This window comes from Tyto alba, unplaced genomic scaffold, assembly GCF_018691265.1.
Source record: "Tyto alba isolate M040663 unplaced genomic scaffold, T.alba_DEE_v4.0 Super-Scaffold_18, whole genome shotgun sequence".
NCBI classification, from domain to species: Eukaryota; Metazoa; Chordata; class Aves; order Strigiformes; family Tytonidae; genus Tyto; species Tyto alba.
Genome location: NW_024881280.1, coordinates 16728043 through 16754138, shown reverse-complemented (window position 1 = coordinate 16754138; position 26096 = coordinate 16728043). Strand labels below are relative to the sequence as shown.

The following is a 26096-nucleotide window of genomic DNA, read 5'->3' as shown; positions in this document are numbered from 1 at the left end:
TTTCCTATTATTGAAGGTTAGAAGCTGATCCAAACTACTGAAAGACTAGTTATACTGGCTAATTGTGAAAGATCTTGTGCTGCTGTTGGGCTACAAACAAAGACATTTGGCTCATCTCTTCATTCTGTTAGAAATTTTTCTTCATTAAAATAATAAGTTGTTGGTGGATTTATGTAATATTTTCCATTCTCTCTCCACTGCCAGACCACTAACAAGATATAACATCAAATATTTTCTTCTCTTTGCTTTTACTTACATTTGACAAAAACATAAAATTAGTACCTTGGCTGGTTGCTGTTTCTGCTTATCAGTACATACCCTCAGTTTGCACACCTATATAAACAATATTCTTTATTCTGTTTCCTTCTCCCTTCCTTCCCTACTCTGAAGGGCTAGTACTGAAATGATGCTTTAAAGCCAGTTACAGATTTCAACAGGAAAGTACAGAATATAAAGTTCTCTTAAGTGTTGACTTAAGCTTGCGGTTAGGAAAGTCATTACTGTTCTGACCCAGACAGGTTTTCAGTATCAAGTCTTTTCACTCCTGCTGAATTTAAGGTCAGTGATATCTTTCACACTTCCTTTTTCCTCTTTCAGGGACTGTAGCAGGCTCTTCTTCATTCACTGTGAACTTCAGCTCTAAATTATTTAGCTGTTGAGCGCCTGGATACTGTGATTGTTCTACAAGGTTCATGCTTGATAGTGGTGGAAAAGTGAAGAAACTATTCCATTAGTGTCTCATTTAGAACATTTCCACAAAGCTATAATAAAAAAGCTCATCCAGACAAGTTGAGCATAACTCTACTGAGTAGTATCAGTAGTCTAGTTATACCAGTTCTGAAATCAAAGCATTTACTGAGGTCCTCAGGTGGACCTTGCAGCCTCTTCTGAGCTTTGTGCAGCAGTGATGATATTACTTGTGAGACCCTGGATAACTAACCATCCACACCTGGAATGGCTATGTGAGCTGCAGCCATTGCAGGAATGTGAAATATAGACACATTCTTAATTCAGTCAGTCAATCCAAAAAGAGTACGTAGCTTTCTTGTCAAAAAGTAGGATGTTAGCCACTGAACTGACGATTTTGTTTGGTTTTGTGGCACTTAAAATGTACTTAGCAAATCTAAAGAGCTGACATGTCTAATGAGAGCCGAGGAAGAAACTGATCTCAGTTGTCAATAAAGCTTGTCTTGTTTTGTTGCTTGCTGATGAAGGTTTTGCAGCTGAACAGTTAGGGTTATCATTTTGCCTCCTACATGCTTTATAATCAGTAGGACTTTTTAAAAAGTATAATGTGATTCAAAGGTATTTTTTATTATTGTTAGAAATAACTTGGAAGCATCTGTTTAACTCTGAGGGTATAAATATTACTTAACTACTAGCAGGAACAAAATATGCTGCTTCCTCATGTGAGAACTGAGATTTGTTAAACTTGAGAGGTTTTGGCCTTAAAAGTGCGAGTTTACAGATATATAAAAAGAAATTGTATGCAGATATAAATAACGGATTCAGGAGCAATAAAGTGACAAACTAGGGTAATATTAGAACATGTTGTTACAGTATAAAATGTTCAAAATTACTACAGTTAATGTTATAGGCTTCATTTCAGATGTTGCAAATCAGGAAGACTGAAAAGTATGACAGAAAGGTCATATTTTAGGAGGTTTATAGAGGTTTAGAGAGTGCTTATAATCCATAGTTTGCTTTTTTCTTTTTTCTTTCTGTTTTACGTGCTTTAGACAAAATACAAAATTAGATGGATTTTTATTCTAAAAGTCTCTCTGCATCAAAATAATATGTAATATTTGCATTTTTCTGTTCACAGATATTCTTGGCCACTGTTGACATTAATGGGTATTAAAATCTCCATTTGTGTCAGAAGAAATTGGCTACCCCACATCAAAACAGGGGAAACTAGTGTAATCAGTCTTAATTTGAGATCACTTCTTACTCTGAAATGTGTGTTACTTTCCTGGGCAGAATCAGATTTTTATGGAGGTGGAACATTGACTTGAGAGTATAGTGTCTTGTAATGTCGCATGATCAATAAAGGTAAATTAAGTGCAGAATATATACCACTTGTATCACAACAGTTACCAGATTTGGTAACTAATGCTTCTTTTGAAGGTCATAAACTTTCCAGATTCAGGTGCAAAGACCTACAGAAGTGTTTTGTTTACTTTCATAGAAGGTGAAAGTTCATAGAAATCTTCCTGTCTAAGCTGACCTAGGAGACTTCTAGATTTTATGGCTTACTTTTGAGTTGGGAAGTACAAATTGAGAAATTTATGTTCAGATTTAAGTTCAGGATCAAGTATTTCGTAATTATAATTAAATTCATAAATCCAGTAAAGATACTGCTTTCTATGAATGTTCTGTCTTTCAGATCAGTTGATCATCCTTTCTGGCTGATAATTTAAATATTGAAATTATCTAGACAACATTCCACCCATGTGATACAGGAACTCATTAAATTGTAAAAGGGAATTATCTTACAGGATTACAATCACAGAAATACTGTTTCTATAATCTTCTACTTAATAACTCAGGTTGTTTAATAAGGCTTTTGCATAGCTATTTGAGAGGTCAGGAACCTTTTATCTGTTTGGTTCTTTTTAGCAGCAGTTTCCTCTTATTCAAAAGTGCTCCTAAACAAGGCTGTTAGGTACAGAACCAATACATGTGAAAGGATGTGTAACAGTCACTTGGCAGGGAGGTGAGAGGGAGAACATGTTCGTCATGTTGACCTTTGTGATCAGCTGTTACGTTACAGTAGTGGTGGAAAGCCTCGGGGTTATGGTGGTCTAGGAACTGTAACTCTCTGGTAATGATGATTTTAACAAAGCAGATTTGCTCAGTAAAGAGAGGCAGCTTATGGAAGTGTGAAGTGCCGCCATCAGTTGGAACTGTAAATATTTTGAAATACCTATAAACTCTAAATATTTTGAAATACCTAAGCTTCCTGAGTTAAAAGCCTAGGGTTCACTTAATCCTTTATTGCTATTGTGGCGTTTCTGGTGGGTCATTCCGGACACAGCTGTTCATTGTTGTGAACAGTTTCTGTGACAACTTTAGCAGAGGAAGAGGTTTACCTACATGTCTTCAGTGCTGTGTTGCAGTAACGAACAACTGTTGTTTTTTTTGTTTTGTTTTGTTTTGGTTTTTTTTATGGTACTATTCTTTCTCCTAACAAGATTTATTGTTTTGATTGCTGAATCTGGCTAATATACGAGAGTCACCTGAGCCTTGACAGCCTAGGGGAAACTTTCAGACTGGAGAAACTTGTAACTTCCTCCTTTTCCTTTTCATTGGAAAAAAAACCCTTTCTAGGCAGTTGAATTCCCATATGAACAAATGCCAGGTAAAAAACTTGAGCTTCCTGCGTTTGCTTTCTTCTTTCTGAAGTGTTGTTTTCAGTGGTTACATACGGTTTGGAGGGTGGAGGAGAAGGTAGATTTTGTGAGGTGTTCACTAAAAAAGTGTGACTAATCAGATACAAGCTACATTCAAGTTGATTTTTATTATTGATAGTAGCTGATTGAAACAGATGGGAGAAATGTGCACAATTAACATAGTCATAGCAGTCCTGGGTGACTGGCATGTTACTAAAAGATTGCACTTAAATATATAGCTTCTAGGTTACCAGACCACGTTTTCCCTGAGGGCAGCTGCTCTTGCACAGCCAGTCTCAGGCCAGACACTTCATTTTTCACTTGATGCATCAAACCATTGCTTTTGACTGATTCCATCCTGACCTTGATCAGTTCTCACTCAGTCTTCATTCTTAGTCATGAGCTACAACTTTGTTTCAGCCTATGCAGTAGCAGAAGTTGGCAATTTTTTAATATGCTATATAAATAGTCTTTTTGTAAATATACAGATTGATTTTGTAGCAAACACAGACTTTTCAAAGTCACCTACCTGATTTAGAAGTGTGAATCTGTTGACATTGTGTTCCATGCCTCTGTTGTAGCATGTTAGTACATTATGTTTCTCAGTAATAATTAATGCTGCTTAATCAGAAGAGCAATCAATACTATTGACACAGTGACTGCAAGCAGTACCTTTGTTTAGAAAAATCCTGTGTTTTATCTTCAGGGTATGTTGCTGCCTGTTTCTCTTACCAACCTTAAAAAAGATGTCAGTACTTTGATTAATTGAATTCAAAACAAAACAACAAAAAAAAATGAATCTGGAGATGTGTAAACCCTTTGGATTGCCTTGACAGGGAGAAGATGAATTAGAGTTTGTATTGGTTTTGGCTGGAACGGAGGTCATTTTCTTCATAGCAGCCAGTACAGTGCTTCATTTTAGATTTGTGACCAAAACTGTGTTGATAACATACCAGTGTTCTAGGAGAGCCGTGCTTACACAGTGTCAAGACGTTCTTGGTTTCTCATTCTGCCTGCCCACAGCAAGCAGGCTGGGAGAGGGGGCACAGCTGGGAAAGCTGACCCACATTGGCCAAGAAGATACTCGGTGCCATGTAACAGCATGCTCAGCAATAAGAACTGGGGGGAGAGGGGGAAGGGGTTCCCAAGGTAGCAGCCACTGCTCAGGGACCAGCTGGGCATTGGACTGCTGGTGGCAAACAGATTTGTTTTGTTTTGTTTTTTCTCTTTTTTCCCCTTCACTTAAACTGTTCTTATCTCAGCCTTTGAGTTTTCTCACTTTTGACCTTCTGATTCTCTTCCCTCATCCCACTGGGTGGGAATAAACAAGCAGCTGGGTGGGAGTTTACCTGCTAACAAGGGTTAACCCACCACAGGCCTTCATTCAAAATAGGGTTTTTTTCATATTAAATATAACTCTACTTAGTAGCTCCTGGCTTTGTATCCTGTATGAAATCTGTTTCCTCCTTCTGAATATTCCCTACAGAAAAATAGTCTGAATTTAAATAGAATTTGATTAGATATTTCATGGTGTGGTCTTGAAGAAATGTAGGAAATACAGATTTTTCAGCCAAAAAACCCGTAGTTTTGTATAGGATGACATCAATGTCAATAAAAATCCACATGGAAGTTATCACATTTCCAGTGATTTAAGATAAATGTTTAAATTTGACGTGTAATTCTCAAACAGAAGCTTGCCACTGTGCATAGCTGCTGTTCTTTGTTTTAATTGCACATTCTTCTCCTTGACAGGTCAGCTGTAATAGTTGCATTGCATGAGATCCAGAACTTTTCCAGAGTAAGCCCCTTTAACTCATAATTGTCATAATGGACAAATATCACTGCTTAGTAAGATTTTTAGACTTCATTGGTTTTATCATCTCCAAGAAAATGACCCTTTTTAGAGAACAAATTAGGCTTTCTTCCTGCAAGGTTTTCAAAGTTATTACATACAAAGTCTTTTCCAACTTGAATCTTTAGATATGAAGTTTTTCCCAAAATTGCAGATTTCTATGTATTTGGCCTGTATTTGATATACTGGGTTAATAATCTTGACTATAACTATCATCAATATGAGCACTAATATTAACTGTCACCATTAAATGTTATTTAATACTGGTTTTAATTTGTCAGGATTTATCTATAAGAGAATATTTTGCTTAAAATGTAGTAAAACTACCAGCATAATCCCCCTCCCCCCACCCTAAGGATTAATAACATTTTGAGCAAAGATAAAACATGAATTCCTACAGTAAATCGAAACTAAGATATGTTAAATGAATTTTTCTTATTTTACTGTTTGAAATTTGAGTCCGTAATTTGATCAGTTCGGTCTCTTCATGCCTAGTACAGGCAATCTTAAGAAACACGTTTCATATGCAGAATTCTTCTTCCTTTTCTTGGCCTTTGTCAGATTTTCTGTGGAGAAAATATTTTTTGACCCTTTTTCTCCACCTTTGAATCTGTTCTTACTTAGGTGACCCAACAGTGTAATACTTGTAAAAGTTTAGATAACATACTGTTTCACGTATCATCTGAGCAACATAGCTTTCTTTTAATACCTTTAAGAGTATCTATCTTTTCAGTCAACACAAATAATCTGTGCATTTAACAGCATTTATAGTAGTTTAACTGTTGAAAAGTATGAATAATTTGCTTGACACCATTGATATGGAGTACTGAGTAAAACAGAAGAGAATCTCAGTAGATCAGGAGGTAGTCTCATTATCAAGAGATCTCATCAGTGAAATTTTTAGATTTTTTTTACTCTAATGGCCCGTATGTTGTTTAATGTCACTATTTAAAATAAAAGGGCATTAGCATCTGAGGTAATACTTCCGGTTTCTTCTGCCTGTGGCAAGAAAGCTTATCCTACTCAACTGTGTGGAAGAGATTTTCATAGTCCCTTGCAGAACCATAAAAAGGGTTGGTCTTCGCAGTACAACTCTTTCTAAATCTAAGAATTTGCAAGCCACATTGAGAAATTTGGATACACCTTGCTTGTTCGAAATAAAAATACTGAGCTGTTGAACCTTTAGGATGATTTTTTTTTTTTCTAAGACCTCATCTTTTCCACCTGATTAAATTTTATTGTCTGTGGTCTGCAGAAGTCATTCTGTTCATGTGCTGCTTTCAGGTTTTGGTCAGTTTAATGGTCTGCTGTATTTCATGCTGTGTGATTTTCTTTAATTTGTGTAGTTCTGATTAGGATATGTTGAAATAGGGGGTTGAAGCAGCAGAGATCATCCAGATGCATATATTTGAAGATATTATTTGGCCAGCTAAAACAGGGTCAGTTCTTTTCTTAGGGAAGTTTATGAAAAGAATTCAATCAAGATGATACTCTGTGCCTCATGAAATCTCCAAAGCCACAAATAGTTGTAGATTTGGCAAATATTCTAGATAATTATCACATGTTTACCTTGCTCTAAAATGTTTTTGAAAGCATCTGCTGATTCTTGTAATTTTCTTAAATGTATATCAGTTGTTAAACAACATCTTCAGGAGTTTTCTTGGAACATAATGAACATTCAAACCAGATCAGACTAAAATCTATTTAGCCTAGTATTTTGTCTTGGATAGCAGTGATCTCCTTAATTCATTATTTGCCAAAGTTACCAATTTCCAATGCTGTTGGGGAGAGGGGGGAATACACGTCCTAAAGGGAAGGTTTAAAGCATTTAAACAGGTTAAAGCATGGTTGTCTGAAGGAGATCAAACAGGTGGCTTCAAAACAGTTCCTACCTGTAGCTAGACTGATTAAAGTAAAATAATAATACGGCCATCAGATGTGTTACTATTGGTAAACACTATTAACTGTAACTCAGGATTGAGACTTTCTGTGACTTGTTTGTTCAAGCTGCTGTGATTCCAAAGTAATGTAAGAATCATCCAATTTCTGCTATGTTCGGAAGCCCTTCAGTTTTCCTGTGGGGCAATTCCCAGCTCTCATCCTTGAGCATGGAGATAACGTTTTGTAGTGGAGCAGCTCATACTCTAGTAGATTTAGGGGAGGTTTACAGAAGCCTGTGTCAGGGGTGCTCATGGGCTGCAGACTGCAGAGCCTGGTTACTCGCAAGCTGTTGATCCGCATTGCCAATGGAGGAGTTTAGCTGGAACAGGTACTAACTCCCACACAGCAGCCCACACTAGAGGATTCCTTCCACCTCAATTTCCTGCTTCTTTAGCCACATTACCTTCAGGCTTAGCATAACAAACAAACATTATCTCTGCCAGAGAGAGAACATGCCAGAAACGGAATACTAAAGTAGCAGCCTTTCACTGACAGAAAGACACAAAAGGACATTAGGTAAAAAAAAAAAAAAAAAGTCTAATTATGGCTGGAATGAGCTGTCATGCTGATAGATTTGATAATTTTTTATTCCAGTCTATTAAAACTTTTTAAAGTAATAGTGATTGAGTTTAGTATCAAGGAAATACTGTGGATCTTTGCTGTGCAGTAATTATGGGTAGTTGTTTTTTAAAACTTAATGAAAATTGAGATGGATAAAAAGATATAACAATTTAAAAAGAAAAAAAAAATCCCCTCCAAAAAACCCAAACTACTTCTGCTTTGAGACATGCAAATGACTAGTGATTCTTATCAAGCCTGGAATTTGAAATTAATGCTTGACATTGCAGCTAAGACACCATTCAACATGAATAGCCATATTATGAGTAGGACTGAAGAGTAAATGGGGTTTTCTTGAGTTTGAATGCAATTTGCATGCATAGAGAAGCTTTGGTATTTAACAATTATTTGAACCAGGTAATAGTTCTGTGCTGAAAACTTCAATTGCTGGTTAACTTGAAATACATTTTTTACCTTTGTAAGGCTATTGAGCAAATCTTCTGGACACACATAGGTCAAGGAGTGTCAACACCAGAGATTTGTTAAAAGAAAATAGTTCCTGACCAGCCTGTCTTCTGTGATGAAGTGACTGGCTCAGTGGATGAAGGGAGAGCAGCAGATGGCATTCAACACTGTCTCCTCTAGCATCATCATGGCAAAGCTGGGGAAATATAGACTGGATGGGTAGACAACTAGGTGGGTGGCCATCCAGGGTAATAGTCAACAGTTCAAAGTCCAAATGGTAGCCAGTTACTATTGGCATTCCTTTTAAGTCAGCACCAAGGCCCATGCTATTTAACAGCCTCAATGACAGCATGAAATAAGAGAGACCTAAGAAATTAACTATGGTCCTTTAAGGGAAAAATTTAACTTTATTATATTTCTGAAGTTTCTTTAAAAAGAGATGTATTATCTTTAAAAATCACAGAAATACTTGACTTGAAATTACTATTTATCTTGAGCATTTTTCCCATACTTAGTTAACTCGCCAGCAAGAGTTTTGGACTGTGCAAACACAAGATCAAAATATTAGCAAACTGAGGTTTTTTATTTGTGATTTTCTTTATAATTTAATCAAAATTTGTATATGTATATGGAGTCTAGTAATAATCATTGGTGTGAAGTGTTAGAAAAAGGCTATAACTAAAGAATTTAAAGCTGATCTGTTATAGAAGACAGAAGGATCATCATTAATTTTAGATGGAAATTAGAAAGGTGATTTATTTTCAGAATTCCCTTTTGAAGCTATATCCTGTCTTGGTCACCTCTGTTTTAAGGAGTGATGAGATAAACTAGAAAGTAATCTTAATTCCTAGCTATAATTAGAAATACAATCTCAAGGCTTCTTTTCACTATTCTTTGTCAGGAAACCCTGAATTTATATTAATCTCTTCCCCTCTCTGTGTTTTTTATATTTGGTTTTTGTTAATTTAAACAGGTTTTTCAGTGTTTTGAAGTAACTTGGGATGAGAAATAATGCTATCCTATATAGCCTCTTCACTTTTTCAGGCCACTTTCCCACTTACAGAATGCATCTCTGTGATGCTCCCTTCTTTTCACAGTGATATGTTCATTCTTAACTGTTCAGCACCTTTCTCTTTTCCTTGCAGTCCTTTAGATTTATATTGATATTTTAATTGTTTAATGGTTTTGGTTCTGAAGTGATCACTTGAGTGCACAGGAAGTTAACAAAACATAAAATAGTGAAGGAGAAAATAGCCATTCTTTGCATTTACAATCTATGTTTTCAAACTACTCTTACACTCAGATATGCAGGTGCCACTAGAAGTTTAGGTAGCATGTGTAGGCATATGGAATAATTATGTTGTGATAGAGGTGGTCTTGTTAATGAACTTGAACTGATTGTCATTATGCTTTTAACCAGTATTCAGTGACTCAGGTCCAGTTTTACGCAGGTCAATGGGCACCATAAATACCTGTTTTCTTTAAATAATGTTTGTTCATGTGATAAATAGTACTTCTTAATTATTGTACCTAATTGCATTTAGTTCATTCTCAGAACAAGGTAGTTGCTAAGTGCTGTGTTAATGTATATACAATTAAAAAGTAAATGGTAGCATAAGAATGTAAAATCTTATCAGTAATGTACAGATAAATCCCTGAACTGAACTGAAATACATTTGATATGGCTAATAGAGAATGCGATGAACCTTTTATGAGTGTGTGTTAAAACAAATCATGCAAGCTAAATAATGGTATCTCTAGAGACCAATTAGTTTCTTCAACAAATAGACTGCTTCCCATGCTGATTGATGATAGTATCTCTATATCTTTCAGGTACTGGGTATGGTAGGTTAAAGATGTACTTTTTTCTTGTGCATGATAAAAGGCCTAAAGCAATGTCACCTGATTTCGTGGGCTGCAAGACCCTCTGATATAGCTTGTAATAAGAACCAAAAATTTAAAAATTAGTCTGAGGAGAGCTGTGGTGCTTCCTGCAAAGTGTTATTTGTTCAGTTTTTATGCCCATAAGCAAGTAATACTTCTAGGATCACTGGTCTAAAGCACTTGCCCAAGGGCCACTGCCCTTCTGCTATTTCTGCACCTTTGAGCCACGATAATATTATGTATAATTATACACATCACTAATTGAATTTTTGAAGGGGAGAGAAGAATTTAATTTCAATAGCTTATATTTCACTACAGCAAATTCAAAATAAAATGTGTGATTTGCTTAGCAAATTGGATTACCAAACTGTGTAGCTATTGATTGGTTTGGAAATCACTATGTTCCTTTCCTCTGGGTAGACAACTTCAGATAATAAGACAAAAAGTATTAGTTTCAAACTGAAGTTGGCCTAAACATACAAGTTTTGCTGATACTAGAAATTAATTAACCTAATACTTTATATTAAATTCAGTATAAGTACGTATTTTCCACATGCTATCTGGCAATGTTTGCTCCACTTAGTGAGTCTGCAAATACTGTTAGTGAATAGTTGTGTGCTTGCCCTTAATTGAGACTTCAAAAAAAAGCTGTTTAATAAAATGACAAAATATGTAAACTTTTCTATTTGCCTTTCATGTTTATTTGAAAGAGAAAAGTCTGTAATCTCAATTTCTGGGATCTATTTTGCAAAGCTATAGAAAGATATATGCACTCCAAAAATGGGAGGATCAATGTATACTTTAGAAAAAGCAGCAACACAAGCATGTGACTCTTTCTGCTCACAGTGAAGACTGTAGCCATGCAAAATTTTGACATCACAGGCCCTTGGAGTTTTAACATCTTGGAAATAATGCAAGTGTTTTCGTACTAAAACCAACTGAGAACATCAGCTGACCCATACCAATATTTTGGTAATGTTTATCTGATCTTGCGAGTGTTACAAAATCTCTTTCATGAAAAGGTGTATGTGAAAAGCTGTTGAAAGTCTTCCATTGAGGAACTTGTGTCTCTCACCTAGTAGATAAGTCCTGAAGTTCCTCAGACTCTTCACAGAACCAGAAAAAAAGCCCAAAACAAGGTGGTTAAAATCAGTTGTCATGTCTTTGGTAAAAACTAAGCAAAGATAGAAAACAGTAATTCTGGAGTCTAGGAACCAGTCGTTGACTGTCTCATATCTTTGAGTTTTATTTCAGTGGCTCAGTGCAGGTGCTTGGTATAAGTTTACACCTAAGTGGGTACAGTTCAGGCAGGTTTGTTGTTCAGTCATGGAACAAACTTTTCTAGAGATCTTGAATCACAGTAGTTATCCTGAAGAACAGCTTAAAAATTTTGCAGGTTGTAGGTGGTTTGTTCGTAGGAATGATTCTCTAATACATCCAGTGCAAACGTTGTTATTCTTGCAGTGATACTAATATAAGGCCAAGGCATAGTCAGTCATACCAGAAACCTCCTACACATGCTCTAGAAATACACTGATGAAATTCAATAGAGTACTGACACATGGGTTTCTGTGTTGCTCATAAAGTGGATTTTTTTTATTATTATTTTCTGACACAGCATTGGAAAAGATGATCCAAAAGTAGTTCTCCAAAGCAGTCTCACAACAGCAGCTTCTGCAAGTCACTGCCCATAGAAAAGTATAGAGAGAACATGATGCTGTATTAGCTAGAAAGGAAAACAATTGTCATCATGGTGCCAAACTTCCAAGTTTTCTTCTCTGCTGAAAAAAATGTGAAGAAATAGATATCAGGATTTGTAGCCAAAGATTGATATTTTCATGAATATAGAAAATAGAGAATATTTTCATTCTGAAATTTCCTATTGACATTGACAGAAAGTCAGCAATCTGTGTTAACTTCTACTCCCCAACACATTAAGACTTCAGAAGATGTTTAGTTTTATAAAGCTCTCAATGTACCCTGCTTCCCTTGAACTCAGCAACACTTGTAATGCTGTAAAGCAACAGCAGAATTATTCTGGTGTTGAGAGATTTTAAAATTCTTATCTTACAAAACTAGCACTAATTTATACAGCAGGTCAAAGCCTTGAGATCACACCACCAGAAAAGAGAAACTATTGCCAGTGTGGTGTTGCCCGGTACATGTGTTCTTTGGAAAAGTTAACTGAACAGAAGCCAAAATAATCTCCTAAGAACTGGCTTTAAATGAGCAAGTTATGAACAAACTAACAATTGTCTGAAAAAATCTTGAAGGAAGAAAGTGTACAATATTTAAGGTTGTTTGGTTTTATTATCTGACTCCTCATTGTCTGAAGAGAAACCACTTGGAAAAACGAAGTTTCATGTCTGTCTGCAAGTTCCAACTCAATATATTCCCAGATATTCTCTTCGACATTAATGCCAATCTTTAGTTTCTTTTTCTACATGTAGCATCTTTGTTTCATGCAACAATAGAAAAAAATAAACCTGTAGCTGTTTCACATCCTATATGTCCATTATTTTTAATTACTGATGTGAAAAACGTGACAATATTGGTATATAGGAGGCTACGGTGCTCTTTGCTTGGCATTTCTCATATTGACTCATCATATGTGAGTCATTGTGTGTAGGTTCTCAGATCCCGCCCCCACCTGCATAGTTTGACACTAGTTGTGTTTTAGTTTAATAAAATTTTAACACAATTTTTTATTTCAAGAGTTCCTGCATGTGCAGCTTGTACTGTTGTTCCACGGGGTACTTGGGGCAACCTTCAGTTTTGCTCTCCATTGTTTGTTTGCTGTTTCTAAGGAAAGGAGTGTTAGCTGTAAAACGAATCTGAATGGGTCTTTTGTTCTCCTTTTTCCTGATAAAACTAATAGCAAAATAACAGTTCAAATTAATGCTTGGGCTTTATTTTTTAACCTGGCAATGTTTTTTAAGTAGACACACTTTTCAGATTAATGATAAAAGCAGTAGGTTTGTGTTTATTTTCACTTGTCTTTGTGTGAACTGTAAGAACAGCAGACTTTGTTACAACGGCAGATTTGCTCTGCTGCTCAGTTCAGCTTCGTGTGTTCCACTAGTTTCATACCTTTACCAACATAATTCATTTAAAACTGTTACATATTAGGTTTTAATGCTGTGAAAAAAGGCTCTCTGCAATTACAGTATTTGGGGCAGTTTAGAAAACTGGCAGCGATAGCATGCCTAATGGTTAGTACTCTGGCTTTCTGGCTCTCACAGTGCCTTTGTACATGTCTAGACACAAATTGCTAGATAACAAATTCCCTGTAAAGTAGATTAAGTTTTAAAGTTTGTGCAAGACATCAGGGGTCTACTGTATTGCAAAAAGCTGAATTTTTACTAGTCCTTTTGCTGAAAACGTTAAAAGGTAGGACAAAATATTTTTTTTTTTGTCCTACATGTGTTTTAATATGTACCAGTTCATAGTGACAATTTGTAACTTTCTCTGAAGAGTTTTCAGTTTATACCATGGTTCATGTTATAAACATTCATCAGCAGTTCATTTCTGAAAAAGGATAATCCCATCTGTTGAGAAACAGTATAGAAAGGAGTAGTGAAAAGAGTGTTTAAAAGGGATAAACATAGAGGAGAAACGCAGTTCTGTTGAAAACTTGAAGACACTACAAGATTTTGTGCCAGAGAAGAAACAGAGAAACTGATAAATTGTTTTGCATGATAAAGCTAAAGGCTTAGAAGATATTGAGTCTTGCTGGGACTTTAAATACTAAGGTTTAAATGAAATGTGTTGTCACATGAAATGTGGCTGGTGCTCCATGTGGAGAAGGGCCAAAGGTAAAGAGATCAGAGCAGCATAAAATAACTGTAGTAATAGTGGTTTAGGTGCACTTGTAAATGAAATATTACAATAATTATGATATGAAAATAATTATAATATGGAAAAAAATGGTGAATTCATACAGACCTTTCCTGAAGAGTCGGTCGTTTATTCTCTAGGGAGATAGTGTAACTTTAAAAGAAAGTTTATCTATATTAACGTGAGAGTGTTGTGAAGAAGCTGTGTGCACTTGTGAACACTTTTATTGATGTAGTAGCATACCTTCCTGAAATGATGTATGAGCATAAGGCTTAAAAAATAATACGTAGCTAAGTTATGTCCACTGCTTCCTTATATTACCCAAATGCTATTTTGCAGTATGGTATTTGTTTTCTGCTCAAACCATGTTATTAGCAAATTATAAACAATAACTTATCCCATTATCCAAAATGCAACTAGATGATAAACTAGCAGATAACGTATCACCTCTAGAACATTATAAATCAAAATAATTGTATTTAATACAAAACATATATTTATTTGGGTGTTCTAATAGTTTCTTTTCATATTGCAGGAAACAGTATACTCCATTCAGCAGCAGACAGTGTGACAAGTGCAGTACAGAAGGCAAGTCAGGCTTTGAATGAGCGTGGTGAAAGGCTAGGTCGAGCAGAAGAAAAGACAGAGGAACTGAAAAACAGTGCTCAGCAGTTTGCAGAAACTGCGCACAAGGTAAGATTTTTGGTGGGCCTAGGCCTCTCAGTAGGTCAGTCACACATTCCCTTATTGCAAGGGAAGGAAGCACTAGAAAGAAATGCAGTTGGTCACTGTTTACAAACAGCTTGCTCTTTTCCTTGATACATACTGTTCCACACTTGAAAGTTTTCTATGCATAGATCTGAGGTTTGCTGCGTTGCTACTTGAATGGAAACTACCTATCTTCACCTTCCTGAAGTGTATGTCAAATTCATCTTCCCACTACTGTTTGGAACTGTTCCTCATACTTTGTGCAGCAGTATAGTGAAGTTGTTGTTAAGTCCCTTTCATAAGCAGTCATAGGTTTGTGACTGTTTCTGAAGGAGGTATTCTTGTGTCTGGAAATGTTATTGATGGGGATTTTGAGGAATTGTTCAGTCTCAAGAATGTATGGACATTCTCTATCCTTGATGGAAGGTATTGATAGTACTATTCCTGTTGCTTCTGCATGTGCATAATGGTGCTGAGCTTCCATCTCTGATAGAAATTCTAGGCGTCCACAGCATTTGATTTGGAGGCTGTGTAACACATCAACAGCAGAAAGTTTTCCACACATGGGCAACCATTCTAGTGTGTAAGTTCAATAGATTTGATGCTTAGGACATGCATTAGGCTTTATCACGCTTATTCCAAACAATTCCTGGCTACTACTGCATTAGCAGTAGAAATCTTGGATCAGTATCTTGCAGTTCTATACAAGCTTCTGTCTTATGTAATCTTTAAAATTTAACAAAGCATCTTATTTTAATTTTTACTGGGATAATCCTCTACTTTGTGGTCCATTTAAATTAGCATGATTCAGTTTAGTAGCATGAGTATGGTACAAGCCTGCTCTTGGATTCTGCCATCCAACACCTCCTTCCTTCCCCACTGCTCCCCCACCCCACCACCCCAGTGTTGGTAATTATGCCAACTCAGAAAACCAAGCTTACAGAGCAGCTACCGCTGCTTCTAGGATAGAGGCCAACAGGTTTGCAGCTTTTGAGTAAAGCACAGTACTGCTTCACGGGAAGTTCAGAAATTCAAAATGCCTCTGATAGTTGGGCCGCTATGAATCTTGATTAAAATTTGAGTAAGTTTCATTAGTGTGTGTTGCGCTTTCATCTTCCACATGTGCAGAACAGCAGTTCCACAGATGAAGACATGCTGTGAAGAGAAACATATCTTTCCAAACAGGTTCTATTAGGGAAATCTTATTTTTAAAAAATCTCAGGATTAAAATAAGCAGTATTGTAATAAAAATACCATCCTTGATAGCCTGTGCTGTACCATATTAGGATGTTGTAAACATTTATTTCTGATACAATAATTCAAATCAAAAATTGGGGGGAACATATCAGGAATGGTGGAGAAGCTAAAAACACCCAAAATACAAATATACTTTTTTTATTAAATAAAAAAATAGAGCTAAATTCTCAGTCAGGATTTTGTACATAGTCATTTCAATTTACATGTCTCTGGCAGAAAGTGAGACCAGTTTCTGCAGGAAATGTCTAAGTGATGCATAATAGAAAAAGGTAATCCCCATTTGAACTGTGTGCTGGGCTAAGATTTATGAAAACTTCCTGCCAGTCATGTTCTACAGATGACCAGTCTTCCTCAGATGGGTGTGAGGGGCCATGTGCTGTTGAAGCTATCCTAAATACCAGCTGCCTGAGACAGGAGTGTGACAGTCTTTCAGTGGACGATAGCTAAGGGTTTGTAATAAATGCTTGGGTTTTGTCTTTTTAACCAGAAAATAACATCTTTGTGTTTAAAGAAAACAAAGTATACTCCAGGTATTAGAGGACCATAAATGAATAATTGTCACCTTAATTATCTTAAAGATAACTTAGTAAAGTGGCATTTACAACATTTATTGGTGCCCCAAGTCTTGAATTGTATCTCAGAGGTGCAGTAGCCATGCAATTCCTCTACTGTTATAGCCCAAAAATGCATAGGGCGGCCACCTAAGAATGTATTAGGTTAGAGACACTGTTCTTTTATGGTGATGTGCTTTGGTTTGCAAGAGTTTTGTTGGGGTCTTGGTGGAGCATTTAGGAATAAGTACAGTATTGTTTGTTGTTAATATTCCTCTGGCTAAGTCTTTGAGGGGCAGCTGCTACTCAGACCTTAGATATTGTTTGTACAGAAAAGAAAACATATTACTCCAGTGCAACCAGAAAAGCGAGATCCAGCTGCGTCTTGTTTAAATGGCAGAATTGTAACTTTCTGGCAAAACAGTGACAGTGAAGAGAAATGCACAAATTTTAACTTATTAGTATTTGTGAACACTTGGTACAGCAGAGTTCCCATTTTGGTTGCTTTATAGTTGCCTTCAGTAAAAATACTTCGAATTATTTTCAGCCCATATTTCAGCCCTATAGTTTTGCCACTATAGTACCATGACTGGATACAGATTTCTCTTACAGATTAGTTTGTATGTCTGGACACTACTTCAGTTATATGTCAGGTTATTTTAAGATATACAACAGAAAATGGAGACAGCAGACAATGCACAGCATAGGAATACTATTTCTAGAGTATTTTAAAAACACCTTAGTCACTAAAAAAAAAAAAAAAAAAAAAAAGCAAAACAAAAACAAAACCAACCACTTAGTTTGCACCACAGTGATGCTCACTGAGTGCCTCTGTTTTGGCTATCAGAATTTGTTGAATGAAAGCATATATCTGTATTTAGGTGTGTAAAGGCTGGAACTTAGCTCAAGGTATCTGTCAAATCCACCTTATGACACCTTCTTCACTTTCATTGTTTACCTCTAAAAATTCCTTCCCCTTGTTGGTGACTGCACAAGAGCTCAGAGTTATGGATTCTGTATAATAAAAGCTTATTGTTGGGTTTGCCTGCTAAAGACACATGTTTTTGAAAAAATATTTGTTGTTTGAGATGAGAAATAAAGTTTTTTCATGCTGAAATGCCTTTCCAGTATTTGTCCCTAAATAATAAATTTTTTTTAAATGGCATATTTATGTCCAGGTCCCTGAGTATCTTAAATTTGAGTAATTTATTAGTCAGCATTTCACTGGTAGGAAATGAGGAAATTTTAACTGCCCTTACCAATTCTGGTTTATAGGTAACTTCCTAGAGAGTTTACTCATCTCAGCTTTGTATAGCATGCTATTATCTACAGATATAAATTTTTTTAATATACAGAGCATGAAACTAAGTTCTCTGCTTGGTTTGCCAAAGTCAGTTTGTCTACATTTCTTTATATAGGATTTAGCTCACTTTAGCTCTTTCTTCTCCCTCTCATTCCCAGTTTTAAGTCCATTTTCTAATTATTTGAAATGGAAATATTCAGTAATCACAGATGTAGAAGGGCAATCAATCCTTAATTTTCTGTCATTAGGTAGTGGCCAAGCTGCTGAACAGGTGTTTTAAATTACTTGTCTAGAATTTCTGATTGTTTTTAACAATCCAAATCATTCAGTCTAAATGACTGTTCTTTCAAGCATGTCTTTGCTTCTAGCATCTTGCTCTAGTCCTTCTCACAGATAGCAAAATAATGGAACATTGGGCAATATAGCTATGAAAGCAGATAAATCCTGCCTCATCAGCATAGCAAAGGGAGACTTTGCTTATCTGTCACAGCAAAGGGAACAACTCTGCATATCTGCGTGGAGAGAAGTTACGAATTTCAGGCATCTTTTTGGGAATCCAGTTTACAAGCTCTTCTGATCCAGACTAGCCACATTAGCTTGATATAGTTGTCATTACATGTGATCTCTCTTTAATTAATTTTTTCTTCATTTTTCAGCTTGCAATGAAGCACAAATGCTGAGATACTGCCCAAAGTTGAAATCTTCCCAAGAGAAACTGGAAAGGCTACATTCAGCAGTTCTTACAGGAGATCCAGACTTCTGTGTGCTTTTTTTCTTCCACTTCAGTGGAGCTGCATTCTTTCAGTTTCTGTGCAGGAAAAAGTGTTGCATTTCTACCTTTTTTGACTTCCTTTTGTTTCTTTTGTAATATTGCTACACAGTCCTGCAGTACTTTCTACCTGTATTTCAGTTGTTACAGGAGTGAAAGCAAACAGGGGAACTGGACCAAATGACAAGCTGATCAGGATTAAGATAGTAAGATTATTCCCCATTTGTACTGATTGTGGACGTATGTGTGGAAATAAAATCCAAAGAAGGGGTATACTTCATTTTATGTAGCATCAGCAGAATGTGAATGTTGAAATTAAACACCTGGGGTTGTAGCTATAGTGGAGAATAGACTGGGAGACAGAAAAGCTTTTCTTCAACCCAGTGTAGGAAGTGCATGTGCCATCACCAGCATTCAGAAGTGCATATCTGAATTTCATTGGGGAATCTGTTACCAGTGCTGAATTTTGAATATTTCTGCTTTCCCTTCTGGGTTGATTATTTGAATAGTATCATGAAACCTAGAGAATGTATGCTTGAGGTTTCAAAATTGAGGAAAAAAGTAGTTTTTACATCTATACACACATGGCTGTGCCTCAAACACAATCTAGAATCTATCAATCTGGTATAAAAAAGCATTTCATTTTGTTTTTGCCTGTGATTCTGTGGATAACGATCTATGTAAATGAGAATGCAAAGGCCTGGGAAAATGAGAATGCATCATTTCCCAAGTCTTCTGCTTTTCATAAATTCTATACTAAGAATTTTTGGGAACACTTCAGAAATTTGTCTGATTAGAATGACTTTTGTGTTAGCTAGTCATCTGATTTTTAAAATAGAGGCTTTCAAAAAGCATGTCTTGGTACACTAGAATCATAACTTATAGTTTGGGTATCAGTTCTCAGTATATATTATCACTGGAAGGGGGGATTGCCTATTTCATTCTGTATTCACTATATGTAATATATGCACTGTATTCTCTTACAAAAATAAGTAAGTTATTCTTTTCCTTCACAACTGTTTTCTTAACATTTTTTAAGATGTTTTAATATTCTTCTAGAATGAAGGAAAAAAGAAAAAAAAAAAAAGATGCTGCACTTTTTTTTTTTTAAACCAGTAAGCTAGAAACAGAAATCCTAGCAGAAGTTTCAGCCTTCATCTTCTGAAGATGCCTGCTCTTCACTTCTGTCCTCATCTTACCAGAGAGCCAGAAAGCTGGCGTCATATGAATGTACTGTAGTTTTCATTTTCAATGTAGAATAAGATTTTTGCATTATTAATGACACTTTAAACAGTCTAAAATCCTCACAGCAGTACTTGCAAAAGAGATAAAAGCTTCTGTGGTAACTGAGAATATTTTAGTTACTGCAAGCTGAAGTAACTTAAATCTCTTGAAAAAAAAAATTTTGTAAAAAGATGCTTGGCTTTAGGAAAATATTCTCATTTCAACTAAGGACACTGTCTAGTTAACTGATGGCATTTAAACTTTACATCTGGTTTTTTGTTTTTTTTTTTTTTCCTGTAATTTAAATTGTTTTGTATGAAGCTTTTTATTTAATTTCACGGTGGGAATTGAGAGAAGGGGTAAATTTGTCATCTGTGTATTACCATACGATCATTTAGATCTATTTAGCATAGATCTAAGAGTTACTACATCCCATGCTGTCAACTGAAAAGGAATTTGGCCACATCTGTTACAAGTCAGAACAAGCTCATTAATGACATGAGTTCTGAACACTCCATTGAGCTACATACAATTAATGCTTGCCCTGGAAATACCAGTAGCTTTCTGAGTGTCATTGTAACAACTATTGGTATTTCTGTAAAATGACCAGGAAAAGTCCCTCATTAGAAATTAAACTTCTGCTAGAGACACAATGTTAGGCTATTTTTTTAAAAATAGCTGCATTGGAAATTAGTCAGGGAGTACATTTTTGACCACATAGATAATCTTTTGTCGTCATAGTTTCTACTCTTACTTTAATTGCATTCTGCTGCTAACCTCACAAGTCTTTCGCTTGAGAGAAAGAAGGAATAGGTTTTGAACTGCTGCCATCTAGCTGGTCTTCTAAGCTTGTCAATAATTTAGAAGTGTCTAAACACCAGATGAGATAAGCCTGAAAAGATTTAGTTGTCTAAATTCAGATAAAAAGGCATGGGTTTTCAGGTGTTTACATGAATATCAGCTGGACAGGACAAGGTCACAGTTACACTGCTAAGTTCAGACCTTTTGTGAGTTGAACTGTTCTAAAACATTACTTTAGTCCCACTGACAGTTTTTCAGCTTTTTTTTTTTGTTTGTTTTATATATCTTTCAGTTAAGTGTATTGTGTTATGTATCATAACTCAGGACTTTTACCCAACCATCAAAAGCCATTTACTATGGGAATTCTGAGTAACCTAGTGTTACTGAATGAAGGAAAAGCAGTTTTGTCTGTGTGTTTACTTTGTTCTTGCTGTTCATTAAACTACAAGATCTGGTAGTTTTTAGGAAAAAATCAGAAGTGTATAAATGTCTATTCAAAGGTAAATCTTACAGCGTTGCAGTTTCCTTCTGGAACTTAGCTTCTAGCATAGACAACCTAGTATTATTAGATAGTCATGTACATATACTATAATTCAGGTTAATGTTTCATATGAAAGAATGTATTTGTAAATTGTAACATCATCAATAGTTTTATCTTTTTAAAGTTCTGCAAAGAATAAAAATAATGTATTGTTAGACTTGACTATTGTACTGCAAACTCTGTCTTAAAAGGCTACTTTTGTGTCTAGCAAAAGTTGTGCATTATGTGAAATATTAACAAAAATGTGCTCTCTAAAAGTGATCTTAAAGGTAGGTAGGTTTTGCTATGATATGCCAGAATTGTAATACTTGCTGGTATCTATTGTAAACAATTCCTTGAAAGTTCTCAGAGATGTAGAAAATATTTTGTGCCATTCTGGGGGAAAAAAAATAAGTGGGACCTACTTTCTTGACTAATTACTGGAAACCCTGATTTTGTCATTAAATACTTTAACTGTGATGAAAAGAATACTGTCCTTGGATTATTTATATATTCAAAAATATAAATGATTTGTAAATTACATTTTTGTATTTCACTCTAGCAAAACTGGCATCTGGAAGCACCATATAGTGTCATATAGATGTTTCATTTACACATCTTATTGTTTGAGTTGTTACTATCTTTTTGTTTGCTGTCACCTCATGCAATCTGAATTATTTTTTAATAGGTAATGTGATGGTGGCTAGCTTTGGCAGGCACTGACTATGGATTGCAGGCACAAAAAGTAATTTACTATATATTTTCACAATGACTGAGCAACTCTAAACTGAGTGTAGAGATACTGTTACACAGAGGCACAGTAGTATGTCAGATCTTCCATGTTAAGGCCAAGTATTCAGGGCATAAAAGGGTATAAAAGTAAGCTTGTTAGCTAAGGAAGATGGATGGCTTTAGAGGTGTAGCAAACAGGTGTTTAACAAAATTCTGATAGGTATTTTAAACAATTTCACAGTCTCTGGTAGCTAAAATGGTGATAACTTTTGCAGAGGAACTGTTTAAGCCTGTATTGTGTTGAAATTCTGTTGCTGCTAAAGATGAGAGGACAAAGAGTTTTTTTCAGTCTGGATAGAACAGAAAGGAAGTGTGATAAAAATAAACCAGAAGATTTTGATAGTGTAAAAAGGAAATCTTCAACATATGCAACTAACATTAATCAACATGCTGGTTTGCAGCCAAATCACTGAGTCGCTGTTTTTTTCCTATTTCAGAAAGAAGAGATACAGTAAAGCTTTCTTCAGATTAACATGAGAAAATAAGGATTACTACAAAAAGTGCATTTACTTGTGGGAAGTATTGTGATTTTATTGAGATTGCTTCCTTCCAGAACCTTTACCAGTTTTATTAAATACAGCATCTGGAAACATTTATGACAGCTACGAGATCCTTAGTGTTGTAGGTATGGTTGGCACTCTGATAAAAGGCATTTAGCTTTAATAATAGATTGCTACATTTGTTTGAGGCTTGCAAGAGACTTTAGCTCAGTCAGAAGCATCCCAATATTGCTCTTCAGGGAAAAGGAATTGTAAGCACTGTTCATGCTGCAGAACAGCCACAACTAAATTCTGAGGTGAGGGTGGGCAAGATGAGGGAAGAGTTGGAGACTTCTGGGTCACCACATGAGCAAGTCAGAAGCAGTGATGAAGTAACTGCCAAGAGATTCCTGTGATGATGCAGCTTCCAGGGAAGAGGACAGCAGTGGTGGGGGGGCTTGCCATTCGTGTTTTCTCACAAGTGGGTAGAGAACCATCTGTAATTTTAGTAGCAAGTTCTAGCAAAATTTATTCAGGGCAATCCTGAGGGGTTTTAAACCTCTATATAGAGAAATGTGAGTACCCTTGGTTTTTATCTTACCTGTTCTTTTCTGTTGCTTCCCCATGTGCAGTTGTTCAGCATTTCAGACAAGCTGAAAAGAGGTCCGTTAAAAAGTTGAGCACTCAAGCTGCTTGACAGGTACTATTCTTCACTGAGGCCATGAACAATTGCAGAGCTTCCAGTGTCTGACTGAAATAATAGCTGTATATATAGGATCATTTGTAAGACAGATGGCTGAGAAAGGTACCAGTTATCTGCCAGGCAAGGTTTCATAACTCTTAGCATCCATTCATGAGGAAAGCATCATTAACTGTTAGCTATTGCTAATTACCTCAACTTAGTAGGTGTTGGACTAAAATCCTTTTTTTCTGAAATCTGTATTTTATATGGCAATATCTGCAATGCACTGAGAGAGGAAAAGTAGGTGGGAAGGAAGAGGTTATGTGTTCATGTTCATTGCCTGGGTAGGCTTCATAGAATCTGTTCCTCTTACTGTGACAGACAGAAACAATGTGCACGGTTATTTATGGCTTTCCCTAGTACCCCAACTGTCTTTCCTAGTTCCCACTTTGTATAGTCTTTCCACATTCAGTATCACGTCTCTCATTAGTCCCAAGTCCCTCATCCTTAGAAGTGGCTCCACAGCTAAACACTCAGGATTTTTAAAGCCAGCATGAAGTATGATCTTTAGCCCTTTCCCTTTGGGGTTTGAACAGCTCCTGTTGCATTATTTATTGACTTCAGTTTATTACTGTTTGTAGATGAAGATGTAGACGTGCACTGCACGTAAAAAGGATACTTCACAAGGGCAAAATTTGTAGTGAAGGTGTTTCAGCATGTCTGAAATCATTTAGGGCAAGATTCCATAGTCAGAAATTCATAGGGCTAGATCACCAACCTAGGTGTTTCTTCCTTAATCTTGATAAAGGTTTTTCTCTGAAGTCTGTGGTAAAGCTGTAATAATACGTATTTGTCTTGAATGTAGTATTTTTCACCCTTCTGTAACAAGAATTCAAAGAGAAATATCAAAATTTCTTTCATACAAATATAAACTAAGGCATGGAAGTAAGTAATTTACAGTGGATTATTGGGCAGGAAAAAAATGGAGGTCTGAGAATATAAAACATAGATCCCTCTATTCCTAGTTGAAAATGTCAGGTTTATAATGGAAATATTTTTAATTTCTAGTTTTGTTAAAAGCATCAAAAACAAAAATAGACTTCTGACAGACTTTTTCCTTCCTGTTCTAGCAATGTATATCTTTCATGGTGTACAGTATATGCTGTCTGCAAAACCCATCTGATGTTGCAAAACGTTTCTGGCGAAAGAGAGGCACCAGAGGAAAGCTGGGCAAAGGCAGCAATAAAACTTCATTGCTTCTCTATTTGAATTTTACAAGCACTGCAAGAAGCTGTCAGTTTTCAGGCTGAATGCATTTGTATCGATGCAATGAAAGAACCCAGTTTAAGGTATTTGGGGGAATGCTGTGTATGTATACCTTTTGTCACAGGCTTCAGCAGCTGTGAGGGAAAAAATGTCTGTTGCCTTCTGTTCACCCATTTCTCTGACACTCTCTGGCTTAGTGTAAGGAACAAAAGCATCTCTGTGTCAGAGCCACACAGAGTGCCTTCTCAATGTCAGCTTTCATTAAAGTACCCTTTTGAAACACATGAACCCTCCCTTCTAAAAGCACGAAAGAAGTAATTCAAGGAAAAGAAGATAAGTCCTAATAAAGCATCAGAAATACTTATATTCTGCAATGGTATCTGTTGTAGGAATTCATACAGCAAACAGTATTTCAGGCAGCCTAACTAGAGCTGTTTTCTTAACTCAGATGAATTAAATTTAAAAGCTCTTCAAACTCTTTCCTGTCCCTGCTTTTGGAATTTAGAAATTGAGCATTGGGATTTGCCGGTTGAAGTGAAAGGGACTGTATTGCAAAAAAAAACCTACACAAAATAGGATGAGAAGTACTTTTAGAAACAAGACTTACCACTGCCACTCCCATTAGAGGAGTCACACAGTGAACACAGGAGGCACAGAAAGACCAAAAAGTCATGGTAAAGAAATGAGGATAGTCTGGATAACCTTGACCCTCATTTCAAGGGAGAAGTGATAGTTTGTCAAAAAGATGTGATTCATGGTTGTCATGCAAGAAATAGGCAAGGCAGTCCTGTAGAGTTAAATTTCATAAAATCATGCAGGGAATTTACAAATACAAAGGTAAGCAAACTTTGGTTTTTAACATCAAATAGTTTAGCTGTCTCTAGTGGACAGCACAGGGTTTCATTTTAAGGTATGCTCATAATGACTTTAACTCAACCATTTTCAAGTTTCATGCCCTAAGCTGTAAGCAACTTTCTCATTCCTAATCAAATACTAATGTAATGTCAGAAGTCTTAGTTTAACCGAAATGAAACATAATCGGCTGTCCTAATTTTCATTCTAACGGGTCAAAAAATACAAGAAAGTGTACTTTGGTCATCCCTTCCATACAAGAACTTTGCAGTGTTGGTAGTTCAATGTTTCTCCAGCTCTGTTATGGTTCTTTGTCCTGTAATGGGGTTAATTGAAAACTTCCAGTATCTGCTGTCTTCAGATCTGGAATTTTCCAGTTCTGAGACTTGTAAAAGTGTTACTACTAAAATGACACAAAGCCTAATCTCAATTTTGTTATTTTACAGCATAGTTTCTATCTGAAATGCATCATAGTGGGATTAGTGGATGACAGTTTATGCTGTGAACTGCAATGATTTGTCAAACCAGGGTAGTGTAATCAAATTCTTTATATTGTTAAAATATTAATTCCTGTCTTACTAGAAATGTATTAAAATCTGTTATACTTTTGACATTCCAAGGATTGTAAAGCAACAGAGTAGCATTTTGCCAGACAGACAGTGATTCCCCAAGTCAGACTCCAAGTGCAGCTACCTGTGTCAGGACAATCTAGAAATCTCTCCAAATAAAATAGCTTCAGGATTTTTTTTTGCTAAGAAAGTCAGTGTGAAACAGTGATGGAAAGGCTTTTGGAGTTCTAGTAATAAGGTTTTTTTGGTTTTGGTTTTTTTTTTTTTAATTGAAGGGAATTAATAGAAGGGCTAACTGGAGAGTACATAGCAGATACTTTCTAGGAGGTGATGATAGTTTAGGGTTGTTTTGCATAAGCCAAGATGTGGGTTGGTTTGTATAACCATAGACACC

The 26096-nt window shown here is 36.0% G+C and overlaps 1 protein-coding gene across 10 annotated transcripts in view; it reads left to right on the top strand.

Moving 5' to 3' along the window:
- Positions 1-22359, top strand: part of STXBP6 (syntaxin binding protein 6) — a 121698-nt gene extending 99339 nt beyond the window's left edge. For 8 of the 10 annotated variants that reach the window (XM_042791060.1, XM_042791057.1, XM_042791058.1 and 5 more), the window contains 2 exons: positions 14465-14622; positions 18405-21548. In XM_042791060.1, coding sequence (XP_042646994.1) covers positions 14465-14622; positions 18405-18428 — 182 coding nt within the window. In that variant the 3' untranslated portion in view covers positions 18429-21548. Of the gene's footprint in view, positions 1-14464; positions 14623-18404; positions 21549-22291 lie in introns of those variants that run through there. The other 2 variants (XR_006165159.1, XR_006165160.1) reach the window with 2 other exon arrangements.
- The last annotated feature ends 3737 nt before the right edge of the window (positions 22360-26096 follow it).